Below are 27205 nucleotides of genomic sequence, written 5' to 3'. Positions count from 1 at the left end.
AAAGGAGGATCATGATACTGACCAGTTGGGGAAGACTGAGAATGAGAGATAGTCTAAGAAAACGACTCCAAGGAAAAATGAGGAATGGGAAGAGGCAATGTATCACCATGTTCAACATGTAGTCTGGATGCAGTGGTGGAAAAATAAGGAACAGATTCAAAGAAAGATACATCCGCACTAACATACTCTCTACGGGAGATGGGATCATAGCACCAGCTAGGGGTGGCAAAACCTGACCCGACCCGCCAACCCGCCTCTTAGGCGAGTTCGGGTTGGGCTTAAGCCAACCCGTTTAATAAACGGGTCGACCCGCGTAACCCGTTTATTAAACAGGTCGGGTTCGGGTTGGGGGTATGCCAACCCGGCTGACCCGTTTAATAAACGGGTTAGGCGGGTGAGTCAACCCGCCAACCCGACCCACCAACCCGTCGACCTGCCAACCCGACCCGTCAACCCGACCCGCGAACCAGAGAACCCGCTTACCCGACCCAACCCATTTATTAAATGGGTTGGCGGGTCGTGTCGGGTTACCCGTTTATTAAACGAGTCGGGTTCGTGTTTGCCACAGCCGACCCGTTTAATAAACAGGTCGGGTTCGGGTTAAGGTATGCTGACCCGCCAACCCGACACGATTGCCACCCCTAGCACCAGCAGCCTTTTTGATTTTTTGGATATCCAAGGAAGACACACTTGATGGCTTGGGCAGATAATTTAAAACGGTTAGGTCCAAGTTTATGAACAAAAGAAACACATCCAAATACTTTGGGAGAAATAGGGAATAGTGGAGCACTAAGATAGAGAATTTAAAAAGGAATTTGTTCTTCCAAGGATGAAGACGGCATACAATTAATGAGATAACAAGCAGTGAGAATAGCATCTCCCCAATATGAGGGTGGCATATTTGATTGCAACATAAGAGTGCGAGCTACTTCTAGAAGATGCCTATGTTTTCTCTCCGCAATGTCATTTTGCTCAGATGTATGGGCACAAGTGGTTTGAGGACGGATGCCATGATCTCGATAAAATTGTAATAATTCATTTGACTTAAATTCGAGAGCATTATCAGTGCGGATAATCTTGACAAGAGAGTGAAACTGAGTCTTTATTTCAATGACAAAAGACATAAGAATGGAGACAACCTCTGACCTTTATTTTATTAAGAAAACCCATGACAATCTGGAAAAATCATCAACAATAACTAAGTAATAACGACACTGAGATCGACAAGGTACTCTACTAGGTCCCCATACATCAACATGCAAAATGTCAAACAATGCTTGACTCGATGAACTTTGACTAGATGGAAAGGAGCTTCTGTGATGTTTGCCCAATTGACAAGCGTCACACTGAAAGAAATCGGAGAGAGAAATCTGAGGGATAAGTCTACGAAGCTTTGACAACGGAACATGACCAAGACGAAGATGCCACTGATAGGTACTGGTGTAACGCCCCAAAATTTCGACTTGTGATTTCGAAAACCTTATCGAAAAACCTTTCAAAGATTTAAAGTTTAATATTTAAAAACAACAGCGGAAGACATTTAGAAAGGGACACAAGTCAATAATCCTGGGTACGTTAGCTGAAAAACCATCATTCACATGTACAACATCTTAAAGGAATTTAAGAAATAAGGCAATCGATTAAAATCTGCAGTTTATTACAAAATGGGTCTTTTATTCCAAAGTTCAATAAATCTAAGAAAAACTCCAAAAAGTCCCAGAGCCAAGCCGCCAGCAGAAAGAAAATGAATCTTGATCCACGTTGCACCACGCCATCGGCCGCCAGTGAAGTCCTACTCCTCACCTGCCCATGAAATGGGTCAGTTTCATAACAAACTAGTAGGTGCACGAACAGATAAGTAGAATGAAAATAAAACAGGACATTCATGAGATAAGCAATTATGATATTTAAGCAATTAAAGCAGTTGTAGTCTATCCTAGCAAATGTAATAAGTGCAAAGAGAAGCAGTGTAAGTCTCAGTCATCTATATCTATTCCTGAATATATTCTTTAAGTTCTGATATTAACTGGCCTGTGGGTACGCACAGACGCGAAACGTAGAAACAGCCGAGACCGATGCGGGGGTTTATTATGTCAGGTGTTTTCATTAACCCGGATGGCTGACTGAGTCCGCTCCTAAGGGGACGGTCAGTGACCAAGAGAGTAAATCCCCAAAGGCATTTGTGGCCCATGGATGCATCCAACTTCTGCAGAAGTGCCTGGGAGTTACCACCTAGGATAATTTATGGTAATCCCAATTCCCCTAACTCCGATGACTGGGGAAAACTGAGTCTTTTGCTTGTGGGGTGGTTGTTAACAACCTGTCCATCGGAGTCTTTGTACCATCCATCCTCTCCCTTGATGAACCGTGAAGATCGGATGGGTACGACGGGGGTTTCTTAACCGCCGCCCCATCATACATGCTCTGGTCTATTAGACCCACTCGAGCATCTTGCCTGTGAAGGCGAATGGTCACCTTTTTATGTGATCTCAGCCTTTTGCTAATTGCACTCATCGAGGTTGCCACAACCTCATCATCCCACCATCGTAACCCACATGGGACGTACTTGTCTAAAAGTACGATCGTACCTTCCCAGAGGTACAACTACGATGAGAGGGCAGCATAATGCTTTATGATTCTTTTGGTTCATACGTAACATGAATTGCTCTCTGAGCAGAGGGGCCGGGGGAGGCCGGTATCATCTCATGGATATCAATAAGGAATTTCTTAATCACTTTGAGGTACTGAATGACCTCCCGTATTATTGTATCATACTTTTCTTCAGGTCTAATTACCAAAGTAAATTTGTGGGTTCTTGATAGATAGCCTATCACAAGGTTTTATAAATGTCTGTATTATGCTTGGCATGCTCGAATACTAAGAATCAAGAAGTCACCTCCAAGATTCATCAGGCAATAATCAATAAGGCATTTATAATAACTTATAACAGTGAGTCAGGCGAACATACAGGAATAAGGTCTTTCTAGCAATGAGTCTACTCGTAGAGCTTCAACAATAAGTATGAAATTTCAAAAGAATACAGATGCAGAAACACAACACAGACAATCACCAGTTAGGAATTTCTACGAGTGAGAATGCATGCCAAATAAACTATTCTATCACAAAATCCTTATAATTTTAATTCATTCTTACAAACCCATCGTGCGACTTTCCCCTACCTCGGGATGTCGTGCAGCTGCGTGCGTCTACGCGTGTAGATGATACGAGGCTCGGGATGGGCAGGTAATGGATAGGTAATACTGTCGCGATGGCATGATGGCGTGATGAGATCAAGATAGAGCTCTTTTCCTGACGTTTCGCTCCTGCGGACATGTTGGTAAATTTGGTATAAAGTGTGTTTCAAAATTTCTCTTTTATTTAACCGTGAGTTAATAAAACTGTTTTAGTAAGCTTCTTCTTGGTTTCAACAAATGAATTCTCAATTATTGAAACTCTGTTTCTAAACCATTTGATTTCAATGGTTGTGCGGGATTTGACAAAAGGAAAGTTTACGCTGTAACGCGCTCAAGGTCCATTGACTTGTGATTTTAAAAATATCATTTTCCGCTGAAGTATTATTTAAACTCTGATAATTGTATGATTTCAAAGCTTTCTAAACTATTCTAAAAAGTTACAAGTCCTGGATTTTTGGGGCGTTACAACTGGAGGATGGCTCAGACACAAAATTCATTGATCCAACCGGCTGATGTAGATAATAGACACCACCTTCCTCATGGCCTCCACCAATCCTCTTCCCCGTCAGCAAGTCCTGAAAAATACAACACATAGGATCAAATATCACCCTACAGTTATTTTCCTTAGCAATATGACTAACAGATAGTAAGTTCTGAGGAAATGAAGGGGCGTGAAGGACATTAGTCAATTGAAGTGTGGGGGATATAGGGATGTTTCCCTGGCCTACAACCGAAGAAGATCTCCTATCAGCAAGTATAACATTGTGATACTCAACAATAGGATGCAACTTAGAAAAATTATGGGAAGTCCCACACAAGTACCTAGAGGCACCCGAATCAATAATCCATCTACTACCTTGATAACATAAGTTATCACCTGTAGAGCATGCCACATCAGCAACAGGCATAGGACTACTCGAACTTGGAAGCCGGTGGGACATCAATTCATCATACTCTGCACGACTGAGAATAACCGAATCACTAGAGGAGGTAGTGGGGTTCTCTGCCTCGAGTTTAGCAACCTGAGCCTTGGACACATTCGTTTTGGATGATAGGATACGAGATCGACCAGTCTTATCCCAGCACCTATCTTCAAGATGTCCCAGTTTACCATAATATGTACATTGAAGCCTTCCTCTTCCTCCAATATTTCGACCGAAACCTCTTCCTCGAAAATTCAAGAAAGTACCTCTTACACGACTTGAGGTGATTGCAAGGGCGGATGCCTGTGACTCAGATTGAGTTTGAGGAAGAGTGATGGCAAGCCTACTCAAACGATTATAGGCTTCTGCAAGAGTAGGAACATCAGAACTAGTTAGCATTTTAACTTTGGCAACTAAAAAATCAGATGATAATCCTGTAAGGAACCGGGCAACCATAGTCTGCTCCTGATGGGACTTCTGTTTGGTGCAGCATAAGGGTTTGTGTGCATTTAACCTCTCAAAAGCATATTTAATAGAGGCATAGTATTGGGTCAATGCCTGATCTCCTTGTTGCAATTGATAAATCTCTTGTTCAACTTGTAGAATACGACTCACATTGGTTTCATGAAAATATGTATCACGGAGATTGTCCCACATTTGTTTAGCTGAGGTATAATAAATCAATCCATCAGCTATATGACGTTGAACACTGTTCATTATCCATGACATCACAATGTCATTGTCTTCGTCCCAGGAGACATATTTTCCTGTTCTTTCAGTGGGTTCCAATTCCAACATGATGTGTTTTTTTCGATGGCCAGAAACAGACATCATGAAGGTGCGAGACCACCTTGCATAATTAGTATCATCCAGCTTAACTGAGGATCCATATGAAAAGGGGTTCGCAAAGGCCTTATATTCACCAATGGCCTCTGATTTTTTGTCGTTATTTAGAGCACTTGAATCAGTCATAACAACAATAAAATTTGTTCACCAAGGACAGCAACAAGACACTTGTTGTTTCTACGCAACACTATTTTCTGCTCTTCTCCTTCCAGAATTGCGATCAAATCTGATTTAAGATCAGCGACTGACAAAAACTTTAAACAGACCAGATCTCCACTTGGAACGACACCAACCTGATCCAAGTCATGGCTTCAGATCACTGGTTCATGATGATAAGACACACTCTTTCTGATCAGCAGCAGCCTCAACGCAACATAGTCACGGTCACAACACGAGCACACACAACGGACCCACAAACAGATCACGATACATAGGTGCCAAACACTTTCCGATCAGCAACAGCCTCAACGCAACACTGTTACGGTCACAACACCAGCACACAAGACCTGTGCAGAAGTTTCCTTCATTTTTTTTAAATCCACGAGCATATCACGATGATCAGCGACACCACTCCTGCTTCACCCTTCACGATTGGCAGCAGTCTGATCACGATCCAGCAACACCACTCCTGCTTCACACTTCACGACCAACATCATCCTGGAGAGAGATCAGCGACACCACTCCTGCTTCACCCTTCACGATTGGCAGCATCCTGATCACGATCCAGCGACACCACTCCTGCTTCACACTTCACAACCAGCAGCATCCTTGAGCAACCTCAGCAGCAGCGTCATCCCAGAAGGGAGACCCGCTCTGATACCATGTTAAAGTCTGTCAGACCTAGATTTTGTTTCAGAGAAACAAGAAAGAGAGAGAGATGGACGAGAGAGAGAGAGAGTTCAATTATTTCATTAACCCTAATCACCTATTTAAATAGGTGATTAGGTGGAACAAGATTACAAGAAGGCATACGTAATTATGCTAAATTATGTATGACCACCCCACCAGACTTATGAATATTACTTTTAACATATATATTGGGTCTGGATATTACACAATATTACATTAGTTCCAGACCCGATATAAAAGCTACAAAGGAGTTAGGATTAATACATAGACTTCGGGGCCAGATCCAAACGCGTAAACAAACAAAATAAACAAATATGAGTGAAACATCCCAGTCTCAATACCGCTCCCTCAAGTTGTGCATGGTAGTGCACCATGGACAACTTGCTCTTCAAGAACCAAAATCGTATGTTGGTAAGACCATTAGTGAACAAATTCGCCACCTGATCAACCGTCGGAATGTAGGCTGATTCAACTTCTTTGTCTTCTACCTTTTGTTGAATAAAGTGTTCAATCTCTATATGTTTTGTACGACTGTGATGAATAGGGGTGGCAATCGTGTCGGGTTGGCGGGTTGGTGGGTCGACCCGACGGGTTTGCGGGTCAGCATACCTCAACTCGAACCCGACCCGTTTATTAAATGGGTCGGTTGTGGCAAACACGAACCCGACCCGTTTAATAAACGGGTAACCCGACACAACCCGCCAACCCATTAATTAAATGGGTTGGGTCGGGTAAACGGGTTCTGAGGTTCGCGGGTCAGGTTGGCGGGTCGGGTTGGCGGGGTGACGGGTCGGGTTGGCGGGTTGGCAGACGGGTTGGCGGGTTGGCGGATTGACCCACCCGCCTAACCCGTTTATTAAACGGGTCAAGCGGGTTGGCGGGTTGGCATACCCCTAACACGAACCCGACCCGTTTAATAAACGGGTTAGGCGGGTCGGCCCGTTTATTAAACGGGTTCGTTTTTTCCAAATCCGAACCCGCCTAAGAGGCGAGTTGGCGGTTCGTGTCAGGTTTTGCCACCCCTAGTGATGAATGGGGTTGAAAGTAATCTGGATGGCACTCTGATTATCACATAAAAGAGTAGTGGGTAGAATAAGTTTTTCCTATTTCAATCAAAAGATGCTTCAGCCATGTAACCTCTGTTGTAGTTGCTGCCATAGACCGATACTCAGCCTCAGCACTAGATCGTGCAATTGCACGTTGTTTCTTGCTACTCCATGCTATTAAGTTTCCATCAATAAAAACACAATACCCAGAAACCGACCTTCTGTCATCTGGATCTCCAGCCCAATCAGCATCTGCTTATAAAACTAGTCGATGTTGCTCCCCTTTAGTCTTAGAATCAAGAGTTCCCTTTAAGTATCGAAGTATTCTCTTGACAGCATTCATATGCTCTGTGTGCAGATCATGCATGAATTACGAGACTTGGTTCACTGCATACACAATGTCTGGTCCAGTGAAAGTGAGATATTGAAGCATACCCACGAGGCTGCGATATTGCCTGGGATCTCCATATGCCTCCCCATCCTGAGCACTGAGCTTATGATTCAATACACTGGGAGTGGATAGTAATCCTTCATACCTGCCTTATCCAATAAATCCAAGGTATATTTGTGTTGAGTTAACGAAAGAGATCTATCCCACCGGTCTACCTCAACCCCCAAGAAATAACGTAGAACCCCAAAATCTTTCATCTTAAACTTTTGACTCAGGAGAGCTTTTGTAGCTTTTATATGTTCATTAGAATTCCCAGTAATGATAATATCATCCGCATATATGAGAAGTAAAATACCGACCTGACAATCTCGAAAGATAGAGAGTGATCGAGGTGAGATCGAATGAACCCATGTCGTTGAACTTCGAGAGAGAAGCTATCAAACCAAGAACGAGAGGCCTGCTTTAGCCCATAGATGGCTCTTCGTAATTTACAAACATGGGTGTTGGGACTGTGTTCTGCATAACCAGGGAGGTGCTCCATATACACTTCTTCTTTCAGACTGCCATGCAAAAATGCATTTTTGACATCAAGTTGACTGAGAGTCCATCGATACTGAACCGACAAAGATAAAATTAATCCAATGGTTCTCATTTTGACCACAGGGCTAAACGTCTCGTCATAGTCTTACCTGTATTCTTGAGTGAAGCCTTTGGCTACAAGTCTCGCCTTGTAGTGTTCAATGGATCCATCAGGTTTATACTTGATCTTATAGACCCATTTAGAACCTACAACATTTTTGTCCTAGGGTCTAGGAACAATCTCCCAAGTTTCACATTCATGCAAAGCTTCCATCTCCTCATTCATAGCCTCAACCCACTTGACTAACATGTATGCCTACGAGAAACTGATGGGTCGATCCTGCTTTTCAATCTGAGAAATGAATAATTGTAGGTCCGTGGAGAAGTTATAACTACCCATCTCTCAATAGGGTGACGGATTCTTTCAGTCCTCCTGGGCTGCACATCGGTTCGCTGAGCATTATTCTTGTTTTGTCGTACATAGACAACTCCTTGAAATTTTATGGCATCTGAAGTGGACATGATAGGAGCCTGCGTATTTGTCCGCCCTTCCAGATGAGGCTTTGCATCGATCTCACTTCGTTCAACGGGTGATGTGTGGCATGAGGGAACGTCATGCATCTCCATCTGGTTAAGTAACTCGGTAGCGAGCCATGGGTGATAACACTCAACGTCCCTGTTGTGCCCATCTATACTCCCTGAGTCCTCAATAGTGGTTTCATCAAACACAACGTTTTGTGAGACTCTGATGTGATTAGTGGTGGGGTCATAGCATCGATACCCTTTGTATTGATCAGCATATCCAACAAACTTGCACCTGAATGCCTTGTCCTGAAACTTGTCACATTGTGAGTTATCAATATGAACATAACACATGCAACCAAACACTCGTAATTCAATATAATAAGGTTGAATCCCAAAAAGTGTGAAATAAGAGGATTGGTTCTCTAGCAATCTCATGGGTAGACGATTTATGATATACACAGCAAAGTGAAAGGCTTCCGTCCACAAACTCAAGGGAATGTGAGTGTCATGCAACATACACAAGGCACTTTCCACAATGTGCTGATGTTTTCTTTCTGCCACACCATTTTGTTGTGGTGTATGTGGGCAAGATATACGACGACTTATTCCATTATCTTGGAGAAAATCAGTAAATTCCTTTGATAAAAACTCCCCCCCCCATTACATTGGAAATGTGGAATTTTAGACGATAATTGATTACAGACTAAAGCGTAAAATGAGCGAAAGAGCTTAAACATCTCGGATTTATGTTTCATAAAATAAATCCAAGTATATATGGAATAACTATCAATAAATGTAATGTAATAGCGACTATCAGATAAAGAAGATTGTGGGGCAGGTCCCGAGACATCAGAATAGACAATTTCAAATGGCACAGAAGCTCTCTGATTTATTGAATTAAAATAAAGAACATGACTCTTACATTGTTGACAGCTGGAACAAAGTAAAGTATCAGACTCAACACTCAAACTAGACTGTGGAACAAGTCCACTCGACACAAGTTTCTCAATAAATGAACCATTACAATGACCCAAACGATGATGCCAAATCTCTAGCTTATTACACTGAGATAAACTAAAACAAGCTTTGGACGACACTAGTTAGACTGGCTGAATGACCTATGAATTTGATGAAGCACCATGAACAGAAGAAGATTCCTTTAGGACATACATATTTCCCTGTCGTTCTCCTATTTGATGAATTTGATGAAGTATTATTTATTTTCAAGTGTTCTTCCTTTTATACCCTTTCAAGGGTCATGCTTGTAGTGTCTCCAATAAACACTTGTTTGTGAGTTATTCGTGCATTTGTTGAAGACCACCATTTCATTACAAACGGTATATTGCGAGAAATGTCATGCCTGAAGACACCTCAACAAAATGGGGTGTCTGAGAGGAAGCATAGATATATAGTTGAAATAGTCCTAACTATGTTGGTTGAGTCGAAGGTAAGAAAGGATTTATGGACGAAAGCATTCCACACAACAGTTTATTGCATTAATCGCATGCCCCTCTCCAATCTTGGAGGACACTCACCATATTTTTGCTGCATAAAAAACAACCAAACTATTCTATCATGTGTGCCTTTGGTAGTAAATGCTTTGTACATGTGCCTAGCTCCGTGCATAATAAATTTGCACCAAAGGCACAGGAGTGTTCGTTTGTTGGGTACGATGATAAATATCTGGGCTATAGATGTTTTAATCATGTGACTCAAAAACTTTTAATTTCTAGACGTGTTTCACAAATGGGATTATGTTGTTAATGTAATAACCTCGATTTTTGACAATTATTTGTTCAAATTATTTGAAAATAATGGGTATTTTTCTAAATTTGGGCTTGGGATCCAAATTCGGATCCAGGACCCATAAAAGAATCTTTACGTATATATTTATTGTTAAGATTAGTCCTCTAAATTATGTTTTATTCTTAAAATGTTCCTTTTTGATATTTAATATACAAATGAGGGACCCATATGTAATTTCTCTTTAGGCTAACCTCTATTTAAACTAGAGGATAGTAGCCCTAATGAGATAACGATTTTCCCTCTCTCTCTCTCTCTCTCTCTCTCTCTCTCTCTCTCTCTCTCTCTCTCTCTCTCTCTCTCGGTTCCTGAGTGCTCCACGAACTGTCGCAACATGGTATCAGAGTTGGCGACCTTGGGGGTGACTTCTCGGTCTGCGCCAAAGCGTGCGTGAAGGGTACCAGATCGCTTGAAGGGGACTAGACTTAAGATCTAAAAGTCGAGGTGGAAGTATGGTTCGATTGATCAAATCTGGTGGATAAAGGTACGCTGCAGTAATGTTGAAGTGAAGTGGGTGGCGGCCTGTTTTTTTTTTTTTTGTCGTGGATGTGGGTGACGACCAGATTTGTCATGGGAACTCTTATAGTCGCAGATCTGAATCTTTCTTTGGATCTGATCGTATGTTCAAATCTGATCACAGATCTGGATGTTGTGGTGAAGGCAATTCACTATAGTGGATTTGGATGCTGAAATTTTTTTTGGATTGGCTCTTTCCGATTGATCTGGGGTTGCCGTGAATACTATACAGCGCTTTCTTTTAGTATTTTTTTGTCGAGAATCCTGTACGATAAGGAGTCGTTGTTGTATCCTCTATGATTGAACCAACGTGTGGAAGGCAGATCTGGATTTCAGATCTGTGTCTAGGTCACTGTCGAGGCCTGATTTCAGAAGGTCTAAATTCAGCCAGATCTGAATATGGCTGAAGTTATATTTGTTGGAGCAGGTCAGCCAGAGTGATACAATCTTGAAGATTGTGGTGTGTGGATCGTGGAGAAGACTGATCAAGTGGGGATCGGGTCTGTTAAAGGCTATAAGGGAATTGTTCTATGAGTGTCAGACATTGATCTGGTACCAGATCTGACGTCAAAAATCTATTGGAGTTTTTTTTGGAGTCATGCTTCTATAGGTTCTGATGAATCTCGACGTCAGGTATGGAAAAATATTATCTAAGTGTACGGTGACAGACCTCATCTGATTCAGTTGGCCAACTTTCTATTACGACTTTCCAATCTTTGTGCTGTTTTTTTTTATGCTGAAAATGGTTCAGTAATGGTCGTGGATACAGATTATATATATTGTTTTTGTCGTGAACCTTCTTTCTACCTTTTGTTTGCCCATATCTGGTTGCCGTGAAGAACGGTTTATATTAAATAGTAATAGTAATGGCTGATTCACAAAAAGAGGAGCAGAAATCAGATGCAGATTATTCCAATGATTTTGTAACTCTTAGCAGGACTGAATATGAAGAGCTTCTAGCCTTACGCCCATCCACTTCGAAATCTATTGTTGTTGAGGTTGCATACTTTGGAAGTGATGATCTATCAGGCCACAGTGGTAGGTGGATCATTGACTCAGGAGCATCTAGACACTTGTGTGGAAATTCGTGTAATTTTTCAAATTTAAAACCTGTGCCTGATAAAAAATGAGTAGTTCTTGCTAATGGCAGTTCTTCTCCAATTGTAGGGCAGGGAAGCATGTCTATTTCCCCCACTCTTCAATTGTCAAATGTTCTTCATGCTCCTGCCTTTCCACAGAATCTGTTGTCTGTCAGTCAAATGACAAAAGAGTTGAATTGTAGGGTGATTTTTTATCCTATGGGTTGCACCTTTCAGGACTTGCTGACGGGAAAGAGGATCGATGGCGGCCATGAGGAAAGTGGTGTGTATTATTTACATCAACCAGTGGGCTCGGTCTACTCTGTTGTTATATCGTCCTCAAGTCCTTTATTGTGGCATCGTCGTCTGGGTCACCTTCTAGTGCCAAAACTTCGTCGTGTCATTCCTCATATACCTCCTTCAGTTTTGTTTCAAGCTGAAATAAAAACTCAAATTGACGTGTGTTGATAATGCTCTGGAGTTCAAATCCAAAGACTTGCTTCAATTTTATTCTGCTAATGGGATTCAACCTCAATTTACATGTCCTCATACATCCCAGCAAAATGGTGTGGCTGAGAGGAAGCATTGACAAATCCTCAATGTCGCTCGGTGTCTAATGATTCAATCCAATATGCCTGCGTCATACTGGGGAGATGCGGTTTTGACTGCTGGTTTTCTTATAAATCGCATGCCTTCAAGTTCTGTAGAAGACCAGATCCCAATCCAAATTCTCTATCCAGAGGTTCCTCTCTTTCCTATCCCCCCTAAAGTTTTTGGATGTGTGTTTTGTGCATAAACTGGGTCCTGATCAAGATAAACTTGTGTCGCAGTCTATTAAATGTGTTTCCTTGGGTATCCTAAGAATCAAAAAGGATATCGTTGTTATGACCCTATATCCCATAAAGAGTATGTCAGTGCGGACGTTACTGTCTTTGAGTCTATTCCATATTTTTCGAGTGCTACTCCAAGGTTACAGGAGAACCATGGTGATGTCCTCCCTCTGCCAATTCCTCATTTTCCTTTAGAGTCGTTTCCTCAACAGCCTTTGGCTCCATCCTCTGGTGAGTCTCGCTACTGAAACCCTCCTATAGTATACACTCACAGGTTAATACCTACCACCATGCCCCCATTATCTTCTTCCCCTGAAGTAAGTATCTCTGAGCATACTGAAGTTTCTGCTCTTGATGATGATCTTCCTATTGCTCTGCGCAAAGCAAAAAGACAGTGCACCCTTCATCCCATTTCACAATTTGTTTCAGAAGTTAATCTTGGGGCATCTATGAAGAATTTTGTTTCGGCTCTATCTATCTCCTCTGTTCCGCTTCATCACAGTCAAGCTCTATTCGACCCCAAATGGGTGCAGGCTATGCGGGATGAGATGGATGCCCTATGTTCTAGGGGCACTTGGGACTTGGTTGATCCTCCTACTTATTCAAATATTGTTGGCTGCAAATGGGTATATACCATTAAATATAACTCGGATGGGTCAATTGAACGATATAAAGCTCGGTTGGTTGCAAAAGGCTATACTCAGACATATGGTGCTGACTTTTTTGAAACTTTTTCCCCAGTCGCTCGACTTGGCACTATTCGTCTTGTTCTTTCTGTTGTTGTGCACTATGGATGGCCTTTGTTTCAGTTGGATGTCAAGAATGTTTTTTTGTATGGGGATTTGCATGAAACAGTCTACATGCAACCCCCAGGTTTTGAGATTCAGGGGGAGTGTCAGAAAGTGTGGAAGTTGAAGAAGGCTATCTATGGCCTGAAGCGGAGCCCTAGGGCATGGTTTCACAAATTATTTGAGGTAATGTCGGATTTTGGTTTTGTCAGGTCTGATTCAGACCACTCCTTGTTTGTGAAGAAAACTAGTTCTGGAATTATGGTTATGGTGGTATATGTCGATGACATCATATTGACAGGGAGCAGTGCCCAGGATATTTCTGCAACAAAGGATCATCTTTAGAAACACTTTGTTACTAAAGATCTTGGTTCCCTCCGTTATTTTATGGGTATCGAGGCTACGAGAAACAAAGAAGGCTTAGTTTTGTCACAAAGAAAGTATGTGTTAGATTTATTAAAAGAGACTGGAATGCTAGGAGCGAAGCCTGTTAACATTCTTATGGATCCCAAAACTCATATGTTCGATGAGAAGTCTGAATATGTGGATAGTACCAGTTTTAGATCCTTGGTGGGTAAGTTGTTATATGTGACGGTCACTAGACCTGACATCGCATTAGCTGTGAGTAAAATCAGTCAATTCATGGATAAACCTACCAAAGTCCACTGGGATGCAGCTATGATGGTTCTTAGGTATTTAAAGTCAACTCCTGGTAAAGGACTGTTGTTTAAACAAAATTCTTCCTTGGACGTTGTTGCTTACACTGACGCAAATTATGTGGGATCTATTGAAGACAGAAAGTCAACAACTGGATTCTGTGTTTTTGTGGGAGGAAATCTAGTTACATGGAGGAGTAAGAAACAAGTTGTTATAGCGAGGTCGAGTGCTGAATCTGAATACCGAGCTATGGCTCAGATCGCAGCTGAGATTATGTGGGTAAAATCAGTTTTGATCGACCTTCAGGTGAAAGTATCCCTACCTATGTTGATGGTGTGTGACAATAGGGTTGCTACATATATTGCAAACAATTCAGTTTTTCATGAAAGGACTAAACATATTGAAGTTGATTGTCACTATGTACGTGACTTGGTTCAGGCTGGTTATATTTGTACAGATCATGTATCTTCCGAAGATCAAGTAGCTGATGTTTTTACCAAGGCACTCGCGAGGCCTAGTTTCTCTCATTGTTGTGACAAGCTGAGCATGATTGATATCTATGCCCCAGCTTGAGGGGGAGTGTTAAGATTAGTCGTCTGAATTATGTTTTATTCTTAAAATGTTCCTTTTTGATATTTAATATACAAATGAGGGACCCATATGTAATTTCTTTTTAAGCTAACCTCTATTTAAACTAGAGGATAGTAGCCCTAATGAGATAACGATTCTCTCTCTCTCTCTCTCTCTCTCTCTCTCTCTCTCTCTCTCTCTCTCTCTCTTCCTGAGTGCTCCATGAACTGTCGCAACATTTATCTCGTATAAACTTATATGTATATACATAGGTGCAAAAAAGAAAATTTTTAATTAACCAAATTATTCAAGTGATAGCTATTTATATAAGGCATAAATGGGCTTGAGATCCACATTCGAGATCCAAGACCCAGATAGGATCCTTATGGATATAGGTAAAATACGATATATATATATACATATATATTATACAAGTGATTTCATGGGATCCATTCGGATCCAATCCGTGGATCCATACCGAGTGGGAGGCGCGGGTCCAGAATCGCTACCGGGTTTGGATCCCGAGTCGCAGGTCGCAGACCCGGACCCGGCCCTCTCGTTAAAATAATAAAAAGGAGGGGGTGGGTTTTAATAAGGCACCCCGATAAGGGTTGCCCGATTCTTTTAACAGGCATTAGGGTTCAAAGAGAACCCTAACCCCGATCGCAAGGAAGAGAAGGGGGTGGATGGGCCGCAGCTGCCGGAGATGTGGTAACGGCCTCCGCCACTTTCGGAGGGCCTCCTCCCTCTTCATAAAAGGTCGGAACCCTTTCTCTCTCCTCCCCCATCTCTCTCATCTCTCTCTCATTTTCGTGCGCACCGGAAGGGAGCTCCATCACTGGCAAAGCTCCGGCTACCTGCTGCCATCAAAGGCCTCGTCGAGCACCCCTTGTCACGGCGGTGAGTGGAGCGACACCAGCCGACCCTGCCCTCGCGACTGTAACCTCCGATAGCCGGAAAATCACCGAAAAAGGTATGGTGCTTCTCTTGAAACTGTGTGAGGAATCGAATATGGATTTGATTCTGTATACTGATTTGCGATGGGAATCTATGGAACGCCCTTAGAAGGTTGTTTCCCTTCAAGAACCTTGGGGAAAGGGCGGACCATGAATGGTTTCCCATGGCCCGATTTACTCCCCTTCTTGCTCGCCTATTTTCCTTTCATTTGGTTAAAAAGGGAATTGTTGTGTATGTAAATGAATTTACAAAAAAGGAAAACTGAGTGTCTTTCTTGTTGAAATCTTGGTTGCTATTTAAATTGAATTTCGTTTTGAGGTATCGTATTCTTGGAATTGTGTTCTTGGCACCTTTTCTGTGTTGTTTTTGTTTTCCAACAAGGAAAAACACAGGTTGGGCCACTGAGGTTTCGTGGGTAATGGCCGACCATGGAATGTCTCTCATGGCTTGAGTCTTTTTCCCCTCTTGTTTCTTTGCCAAACTCTTTGTTCTTGTGTTTGAAAAGAAAATGATGTGCATGCTAATGAACCCAACTGATCTTCTTTGTTGTTGAAATCTTGGATCGAATACATGATTCCAGACTTGATTTGTATTCGTTGTCTCCATTTGAGTATCGTATTCTTAAATGGGATGTACATGCATATGCGTAGGTAAAAGGGCCATATAACGACCATGCTTGGATTGAGTCATCAAGAATCAGAAATTTGTTCCAATTGTCTGTAATTGTTTCTTTATTGGCACTTACTGTCATATTGTGATATATTAAGTATGAAGATAATTTATTAGGTGCACAAGCATATCCTTGTGTGCAGCCTGTACACATGACAGTGTAAGGTACGAAAGAGATGCAGAACGAGATTCTGGAAACCTGACTTGGGTTGCCACCAGATTTACATAAGAATTGTTGATTTACCAGTGGTTCGAGAATAATAAGGCAATGAGTGTGTAACAGGAAACTGCACACACGAGTTGAACTATACATTTTACAGTCCCATTCATATTCGGTGTAGTGTGTAAATTGGGCGCATTTGTCATGTTGGCTCATTGAATTTTTGGTTTGTTTTCAAAAGCTTATTGAGAATTGACTGCCTTCGTTGATGTGTTTTAAGTTACCCATTTACAGAAATCTTGGATATTCTCACTGATATTTCAGGTTGCCCATTGACAGAATCTTGAATGTGTTCACAATACTTTCGTTAGGTTGTCTATTGATAGAAGTTGGAATATCTTCACTTATATGTTCAGGTTTCACATTGACAGAATGTTGGACATCAACCTAATATCCTATAGCCTGAAGATTATAAGTATATCATTACATGTTGACCGATAGGAATCAGTTTTTGTTGGTCCCAAAAAAAAAAAAAACTGGTCCAGATTTAATAGATGTTGTGTATGATCTAAGTTTTGATCTGAACAAAAGAAAATTTTTGGAACCTACCTGTACCTATGTGTATGTCAAGAATCCCAGACTTTGAGACTATGCTGGAATGTTTAGCTAGAAGGATGGGGGTCCGGGATTGGTAAGCCCGACCACCTTCCCTAGCATATGCCAAAGCTTACACTTCTGCTGGGTAGTTGTAAATGTTATTTCTTTTGCATTTCTTGATACTGGTTGTTTAATCATGAATGTGAGTATGACTCTGTTATTGATATTTCTTCTGGAGTATATATATTTGATGAATATGTGAAATTTTACATGTACACTCACACACTCAAAAGAGATATGCATTGGTTAATACACGTATATGATGTAGGTACCACACATAGTGAAAATGCATATGATTGAGAAATGACATGCATATGGTTGGGTTATGTTTGCATGAGTGCACATGCTTTTGGCACTATTGGCCTAGTATTATGAATAAACACTACTTGGTTTTATTATGTGATGCACTGATGGCCTAATTGGACCATCATCGGCCTGGAGAGTCGTGGGTTTGTTTTCCTTTCACATATGTTTTTGACTGCATCACTTAAACCACATAAGTTGGTATGGCACACTACTACACTGTTCTAGTTGTCATCGCGGGATGGAGTTCCGTAAGGGTTCCCGCAAGGGAGGATGCGGATTTTCACTTTAGTTTTGCATATGGTGTTGCAAACTTAAAGAATTGAGGTAAATTAAAAACATAATAAAGAACAGTGTAATATATGTTCTGGGATCTTCCATCTGGAGAATGGAGATCTTAGAGATACGGTCTTGGGGATACTGTGAGGATACAAAAACTCTGTGTACTGTAATTTTGTCCCCTGAACCCGATATTGAGGTTCCTTCTGCTAGTCACGGTTTTAGGGAGAGTGTCACTTTACTTGTGGGTAGTGTGTTGGTCACAGCTGTGATTGTTTTGATACCAAAGAAGTAGCACTTGTGGGCGTAGGGTGTCCCTTGTGTCCCCGACATTAGATGCGGAGGTCTAATGTTCCGAATGTGATTCTGTCGAGGGTTAAGTTGGAACCCAGTAATAAAATACAAATTGTGTGCTAAGCTACCCTGAGAATCTACTTGACCTCGGAGATTGTACCTGTTTGGTGTATCTGCGGGCAATGGTAATTAAAAATAGGAACTTAAAGTTAGATGCATTTAATAGGGCATGCATATGGAAAGGAAAAAGGAAACTTAAAGGTAAGATAATAAAGAAATTCATGTATTGAAAAGGTATCATGCATTCTCATGTTCTGCTCTAGATCATGCATAATTGAATTGTTCTTTATATCATGACATGATATGGTGGTGGTATGTAATTTACTTAAAAGCATGCTGCAAGGTTTGGTTATTTAGTTCTTGACATATGGTACTACTTTACTGTTCTCGATTGGTGAGTATATATAATCTGTCGCATGTATGAATTGTTAGACACTGCAAATTGTTATATCTGCACTCACTCAAATCATTATATGAAATCTTATCTATGTTCTTTGTCTCACCTAGTTTCTTTAGAAGTAGTTGTGCCCAGAATTTCGGTTCTGACACCCTACTTTGTTGGTTTTTCACAGGAAATTATGAACAGTGAGGTTGGACTGGCTACTGGGAATGGATGAGAGTCATACTTGGGCTTGACAGCTTCAGCAGGGGACAGAGTGGCTCTTTTGTTTCAGTTCTTCTTGCTTTTTCAGTTGTTGCTTTATTTTCAGTCGAATAAAATATTATCTCTGAAATTTAGTGTTATTCATAAATAAAGAAATTGTTTTGGTTCTTATGGATGATGGTTGCAAGTTCGTTTGTGGTGTTTGAGTTATGCAGTTACTTCTCTAGGAAGTTTTCAATTGTTTTGGTTCTCTAGGAAGTTTTCGCACTATTATAAAAAAAAATATTTCGCATTTTCAAAGGGTATGAGTTGGGGTCGTTACAGTTAAAATGTAAATTATAATACATATATATTATTTAATATTATTATTATATTTTTCCTTTTATTATTTTATTTTTCTATTTTCCTTTATTTTCTTTTTTAACATCTAGTTGAATAGGAACTAGATATTTGATCCTGTTAAGTTCTTGTTGGAACTTGGCAGTGCAAATAGCTCTAGTCCAACAGCTATTATAAGAGTCATTGGACTAGAGTCCAACGTCTCTTTTGGAGAGCTCAAAATGAGCTCTCCTCTCTCTTCCACTTTTTTGTATATATAGGGGTGATCAATGTAAACAACAATGCTTCTTAAGCATTTTGTGCATGAATAAAGTATTATTTATTTTTCAAGTATTCTTCCTTTTATACCTTTTCAAGGGTCATGCTTGTAGTGCCTCCAGTAGACACTTTTTTGTGAGTTATTCGTGCATTTGTTGAAGACCATCATTTCATTACATATGTTACTAGCAATAATGCAGATCATGAGTCAATCGCCATTGTCTGGCCCAGTACTACTACTCTGAAGGAAAATGACTCTCCCTAGGTGAGCAGAAATGAGGATGACATTTCAGCATCGAATCAGTTCAGCAGAAATGAGGATGGGCAGGCAGGAAACCCAATAGCTCCCTCTAATCATAGTCACGATGGTTTAGAGAACTTTTAGTGTGTAGTTCAAAGGGACAAAGAGCAGGCTTGGTACGGTAATTCATAAACACCCAATGGAATTAGTTCCATTCAAGCATGTCGCTTCGTCTATTGATGGGGGCAATTTTGAGTCATTGATCAAATCCCATCTTTGTGTAAGATAAGTGCCTAAAGATGTTGCTGGCTCAAGCCCGTGGAAAAAAACCTTCAATGACTTTCGTTTGTTCTGCTTGATTACTAGATGCCACACTTGGAGATATCACTCCTTCAATTAAGCATTCCTAAATATTGGTTGGAGGTTCAGCGGACACACACACACACACATATACATATTTGAGCTCTACTTGCATGGCCTTTGGTCCTAGCATCCTGTTCTATAAAATAGTAACTATCACTTCTGCAATAAATTATGAAAATCTTTTGGCTTGTGTATTTAGTGATACTCCTTCCAACTAATTGTATTTGTGGTGATAAGATTTACCAATGACCCGATAGATTTATTTTTCTTGTAATTACATGATTTTTAAATTTTTTTCATATGATTGTACTTTTTGTGATTTCTTGATTTTTTGCAATATTTTAAGTGTATTTTTCATGTATCTTACTATACAATACAATACATTACGATACACCAGTCTCTCTGACCCTTCCAATATGGGTTCTAATACGTTTTTTACAACACTGCTTAAAAGAAGATAGACTAGCCATTGAACGAAATCAATAAACAAGAGAAAGCAAGTCAATTGAAATTTTATGTGAACAAATGTTGGAAAAAGATGACATCAAGTGAAGAGAACGTGAACAAAGAGGCTAAAATGAGAAGGATTCCCCGATGTTAAAAGGCAATATGCACGGAGAATGAAGGATGGGAGTGGCTAGCCATATGGATGACATTGAACGACTTGGTGCCTTACATTCTCTTGCAAGGTTGAAAGCTACAAATAAGCAACTCAATCTCATGTATTTATTTTGACACTGAGTATTTTTTTGTTTCCCCAATCATCAAAAAACCGCATCTTGATTACTTCAAAAATAGGTCATTGTGAAGTTGGAACATTCCACCATACACCTACTGACAAGCATTGCAATCTTAACCTAATGGAGCTGAAGAAGAGAACTATGGAGGTAGTAGGATAATGCTTTGCATACTACTTTGTTTTCGAGGAATTGCCACAATATCCCTCCATCAAAACTATGTACTTCAGCATCCTCCAATAAAGGCTAGTTTAGTCCTTATTCATTGCTGCACCTTTCAATGTGACAGGCTTGGGAGCTCCCAATTAGACAAGCTTGTAAATATCTACTTCTGAATTTTCTAAGTTCATACAATTAGGTTTCATTACAGGGATCATTATGGGATCAAACTACAATTTACCAATGACAAGTATAGGAATGGGACTCCAATTAGATCAAACCAATTGCCATACACGACTACAAAGACCCATTTTCTGTTCTATCACATCTAAATAGGACCAACCATCTCTTACCAAAGTGTTCATGAATTTGCAAAGCCTACGTAACACTCTTGTTGCTAACAGGGGATAAAGCATCACTTTAAGTTCCATTGGTTTGCTATTGCTCCCAGCTTAATTAGTTGCCCATCTTTTGGCATCTCATCATACGGAATCACAATTCTCGAAATGAAACTCCGTCCTGCAATCAAGAGTTACACTGGACTTCAGTTCTCCCTTTCTTACGTGTGTGTACATATGTTTTTGCAGGACCAAAGAAAATTGAGATGATAACAGACACCAGTTGTTCAAAAAGCAAGCCCAAGCACGTAATATGCCAATTCAAGGCTATAGCATATGCTTAATGCTAGCAGGAATACACATTTGCACCTTGGTCTTCTATATTTCTTTTGCAACCTATTCAATTTAAAGTGATCATTCTAACAGCAATGAACCTTAGTTTAGAGTCATGCATGGAATGCTTTTATGAAGAGAACAGAACTGAATTCCCTTGATCAGCTTCACGGAAATTGAATGTTAAGAAAGGAAGGGCGCAATGTGGCCAAACAATATTATGGTATTAGAAACACCTGATGCCAATCAGTTTGAATATTCAATGTCAATAGTGCAGGTAGGAGGACACTCGAGAATTAGAAAGAAGTAGGTAATGGCCTTGTATTAAAATATTTGTAACCATCCAACGAAGGTGTTGTCAAGATATACAAAGCACAAAGTTACACAAAAGCAGCAGTAATCTTGGCATTATATATCAAACAACATCTAAATATCTAAAAAGTAAGTGCATTATCAAATAGATCAAAAATTTCTATCGAACATTGCGAAGAAAACTTAGAGCTATCACGACATCAACAGCCAAAACCTCATGGACTCAACCAATTGTTACCAACCAAGCAAGTACTTTTACAAATTTACAGCTATATGCGGTCATGCTACACACGAACATCAACAAAGCATAAACAAATTCAAAGTAACATTAAAATGATTACATACACTTTGAACCACCTGTACCGGTCAAACCACAAGCATACACACAAAAGTATCAACTAAATCATGAGCCAAGTATCTCTGTGATTCCAAGAGACTGATCTCTATCAGAATTCAATATAATCCAACTTAAATACTAACAACTAACCAGAGATGTGATGCCATGAAATGGGTTCATCAACAGAAACTTGTCTAACTGCTTCAGAGGCATTACAGAAACCACGAGAAGAAAACAACAAAGGATGGGTCCAAGCAATCCTAAAACCCCTGCCATTTAGATGCCAAAACGCCTTCTTAATCCTCACCAAACTGCATTGAGACATCGCTAACCTGAGCCTCCTACCTACCACAAAAGCAACCGAACCATGTAAATGTATAGAAGCAAACATCCCATCAAAAACCTTCACAATATTGACAAACTCCAGTTGATCACCTCAATTTCACAGGAAATATACCAAAAAAATATGATTGATGTAAATAAGCAAAACATGTATGATCACAATCTGTATAACCACGATTTCCTCAATGTTTTTCACCAATTTCTTATCAGTGAGAAATTGAAACTCACACTCAGCCAAAGTCGAGACATCACAAATGGGGAAAATAGGGAGAACGGTCACACAAATATACAGAAACAAACCTAAAAAGGGGAAGACGGTATGTCCTTTTTCTTTCATTCATTTTTTAAGGGAAGGCTTTGAAAGTTTTCTCCGGAATCAACGACCAGGAAACTGTAGAAAAGAAAAGAGAATGGGGCTGCAACTATTCACGATTTTCCCTTATGTGAAAATCGTGATCTCTACCTTTTAATTTATAAAACAAAACCTAATACAGGTATTTACAAGTATGCCCTAATATTGGCCGGACATGTTACACAAAGGTAGTTTGGATCCGGATCCGGATCTGGATCCAAACTTAAATACAAATACAATACAAATGCACGATAGCTGCCCTGTCTAACAGTCCCCCTCAAGTTGTGCATGATTTTGAATCATGGACAACTTGTTCTTTAGGAACCAAAAAATGACACTTTGTGAGTCCCTTAGTGAACAAATCAGCCACTTGGTCTTCTGTTCTAACATAATGGGGCTCAATCACTTTTTCCTCAATCTTCTGCCTGATAAAATGTTGATCAATCTCAATGTGTTGGGTTTTGCTGTGATGAATAGGATTAAGAGATATTTGAATAGCACTTTGGTTGTCACAAAGGAGGAAGCAACTAGCAATCGATTCCTTTAATTTTGTTAACAAATGTCTAGTCTATGTTACTTCTGCCGTAGCAGCAGCCATCGCCCTGTATTCGGCTTCCGTGCTAGATCTAGCCACTGCCTTTTGTTTTCTACTACTCCAGGAAACAAGATTGGCACCAATGAAAACCCCGTATCCTGAAACTGACTTTCGATCATCAGGATCTCTGGCCCAGTCTACATCTGAATAAGCAATGATGTCATGAGCAGTACTTATGGTTCTGCTTTTAGTGTACAAAAGTCCATCACCAACAGTACTCTTCAAGTATCTCAGTATCCTTTTTACTACATCCATGTGTCCTGTTCTTGGCTCATGCATGAATTGAGAAACTTGATTGACTGAATATGTGATATCAGGCCTGGTAAACGTGAGATATTGAAGCATTCCCACTAAACTCCGATATTTGGTGGAATCATGATACAAGTCTCCGTCTTGCGTACTTAATTTCTGGTTAAGCACACTAGGAGTAGCAAGAGGTTTGCAATCCTTCATTCCAGCCTTTTCTAACAGATCGAGAGTGTATTTATGTTGGGTCAAAGTAAGCTTATTTTCTTGATTATCCACTTCTACTCCAAGAAAGTACCGAAGATTTCCAAGGTCCTTCATTTTGAATCTTTGGCTTAGAAGATTTTTAGTCTCTTGAACATAGTTCTCACTACTTCCTGTAATAATTATATCATCGACATATATCAATAAGAAGGTAGTAGACTCCTTACTTCGATGAATAAAAAGAGAATGATCCAATTGCGATCGATAAAAACCATGTCTTTGAATTTCTAGGGAGAAACTCTCAAACCAAGATCGAGACGCTTGTTTCAAGCCATAGAGGGCTCGATTTAATCTGCAGACATACTCCTTTGAATCTCTTTCTGTGTACCCTGGCGGTTGTTCCATGTATACTTCTTCCTTCAAATCCCCATGAAGAAAAGCATTCTTCACATCTAGCTGGCTTATTCTCCAACCATAATCTACAGCCAATGACAGAACAATGCGAATTGTGCCCATTTTCATGACTGGACTAAAGGTTTCATCATAATCTTGTCCAAATTCTTGGGTGAATCCCTTTGCTACGAGACGAGCTTTGTATCGCTCAACACTCCCATCTGGTTTGTATTTGATCTTGTAAACCCATCGCGATCCAACAACATTCTTACCTGAAGGTCGAGGGACAACTGTCCATGTTTGACATTGGTATAAAGCTTTCATCTCTTCATTCATGGCCTGAATCCATTTCTTGGAGTTAATAGCTTGATGAAAATGTCTAGGCTCGGTCTCTTTTTCAATCTGAGACAAAAATAACTGAAAATCCATGGTGAAATTCTCATAACTAACCCACCTTTCAATAGGATGCCGAGCACTTTCTGATCGTCTGATCGGGAATGCTACGGTATTCGGAATTGGAGAAGTAGGGGGGTCATTGGGTGAATAAGACGTAAGAGCTCCTTGATCAATATTATTTGGGGTCAAAAGGGACCTTTCTCTTCTCCTATAAACTTGCCCAGCAAACTTATCAATCTCTGGAGGATTGTCTATTTCAAGTTCTTGTATTCTGTTGGTTCCATCTTGACAGGATATCCCTGGAGCACAGGAGGAAGAGCACTCATTGCTTGTTTCAGGAAAAAGCTCTGCACTAAGCCATGGATCATAGAAAAAAGCGTTCATATTGGTTTGGGCAGAAGCACATTCTCCATCTCCAAAATCATTTTCATCAAAAACTACATTTCTAGATATCTTGATTCGCCTGTTGTCAGGATCATAATATTTGTACCCTTTATGGTGATCTGCATATCCAACAAATCTGCACTTTGATGCCTTAGCCTGAAACTTATTTCGCAGAGAAGAGTCAATATGAACATAACACATGCAGCCAAAAAAAATTAGTTCATCATAATTAGGATGCTTCCCAAATAAAACGAAATAAGGTGATTCATTTTCTAAAATCTTCATGGGCAGACGATTAATGATGTAAACAGCAGAATGAAAAGTCTCTGTCCATAATCCTATAGGAACACGACATTCGTGCATCATGCTCATAGCACTCTCCACAATGTGACGGTGTTTCCGTTCTGCAACTCCATTTTGTTGAGGTGTATGCGGGCAAGATACTCTACGATTTATTCCACTATCTTGGAGGTAATTGATAAATTCCCTAGAGGAGTATTCCCCCCACCATCACATTGGAAATGTAAAATATTACAAGAAAACTGAGTTTTAATAAACGCATGAAAACAACGGAAAATAGAGAAGACTTCCGATTTATTCTTCATGAAGTATATCCAGGTGAAACGAGAGAAATTATCGATGAAAATAACATAGTATCTGCTGCCAGAATTAGAGGAATCAGGGGCCGGTCCCCACACATTAGAACAGACGATTTTAAAAGGCCTTGAAGCTCTCTCATTTATTGAATGGAAAGGAAGAACATGACTCTTACACAGTTGACAACTGGAACATATTTTATCATCTGATCTAGGAATCAAGCTAGATTCAGGAATAAGTCCATTAGATACCAGTCGTTCAACAAAGACTCGACCACAATGACCAAGACGAGAATGCCAAAAATCAGGTTTATTATATTTATTTGAAGATTGCAAACTGAACACACGAATACTCTTTGACGACATAGATTGAGGAGACTTCAAGGTAGGTCGGACACAAGTAGAAGGATCCTCCTGGAAGACATACATATTTCCCCGGCGTTCCCCTCTAGCGAACGTTTTCTTCGTTTGTAGATCCTTGACATAAACAAAAGACGGAGTAAATTCAACAGAAGAATTGATATGATCAACAAGCTTAGAAACGGAAATTATATTTTTCTTAATATCTGGAGCATGCAAGACATTGGAAAGATGAAGTGGGGATTTAGACAAGGGAATAGAAACATTTCCAATGTGAGTGATGAGATGGTGTGACCCATCTCCAGTGACAATATTACTTTTTCCAAGATAGGGGATTAAATTAGAGAATTTACCTGCATTACCTGTGACATGAGTAGCTTCCCCTGAATCAGTGTACCACACTCCTTTTATCATCACGCTTCAGATCAAGATCAGACAACATGGCCAAGAGAAGCTCTTTCACATCCCCACCAAACTTTGAAGAGTTCTCTTTTTGTCCTGACGAGCTCTCACCCTTTTGGAACTTTCCTTTGTTCTATGGATTGTGCCAACAATTGGCTTTGATGTGACCTCGCTTGTTACAGAGATAACATGTTGGTACATTTTTTACATTATAAACTGGTGTAACATTCGGAGTAGGGAGTAACCCACGCCCCCCTGGAGTACCTCGTCCTCTGCCACATCCAAAATTACTATCCCCACGTCCCTGACCAAAAGAAATTCCAGTAGCAAGAACTTGTCCACCAGTCTCATGTGACATCCCCTTCAAAGTCATCTCATATTGAAGTAGTTTTGCTTGCAAGTCCTCAAATGACGGTAAGTCGGGTAGACATAGCAATGAAGTTGAAAGAACATGAAATTCCGGTCCCAAGCCATTCAAGGTTTGCCTGACTTTGTCTTTATTTGTCACTTCATACCCTATAACGGCTAGTTGATCACTGATACTCTTAACTTTGTTCAAGTACTCCATGACGGACATGGAGCCTTTAGTCAAGAGTTGAAATTCACGCCGAAGAAAAGAAATTCTAGCCTCTGATATCTGAGAGTATGTCTTGACCAGCCTATCCCACAATTCCTTTGCTAAACACTCGTCTGGAATTCCCACCAATATTTCTTGAGAGATAGTAGAAATAATAAAGGTAACTGCAGCTTGATCACGCTTCATCCAAATCTCGTATTGGGGATTTGGAATTTGTTGTGTAGAATCAGCCTCATTTTCATTCTTAGTTTCTTGTATAACAAATTCTGGAGGAGCTGAGATTGATCCATTCAGATGTCCAGAGAGACCTTGGCTTTTAATGAATGGAAGAATTTGTCTTTTCCAAATCAAAAAGTTGGAAT

At 40.3% G+C, this 27205-nt stretch overlaps 1 protein-coding gene across 1 annotated transcript in view; it reads right to left on the bottom strand.

Annotated features, from left to right (window-relative positions):
* The window catches only part of LOC149845622 (polyribonucleotide nucleotidyltransferase 2, mitochondrial-like), a 235798-nt gene that overhangs the window by 200964 nt on the left and 7629 nt on the right, over window positions 1-27205 (bottom strand). The window contains exon 2 of the mRNA XM_089997684.1: window positions 22147-22341. Within this exon, the coding sequence (XP_089853810.1) occupies window positions 22147-22321 (175 nt within the window). The 5' untranslated portion in view covers window positions 22322-22341. The remainder of the gene's footprint in view (window positions 1-22146; window positions 22342-27205) is intronic.

Source organism: Nuphar pumila, chromosome 2, assembly GCF_984573655.1.
Source record: "Nuphar pumila chromosome 2, dmNupPumi1.hap1.1, whole genome shotgun sequence".
NCBI classification, from domain to species: domain Eukaryota; kingdom Viridiplantae; phylum Streptophyta; class Magnoliopsida; order Nymphaeales; family Nymphaeaceae; genus Nuphar; species Nuphar pumila.
This window is presented reverse-complemented; position numbering and strand designations above follow the sequence as displayed.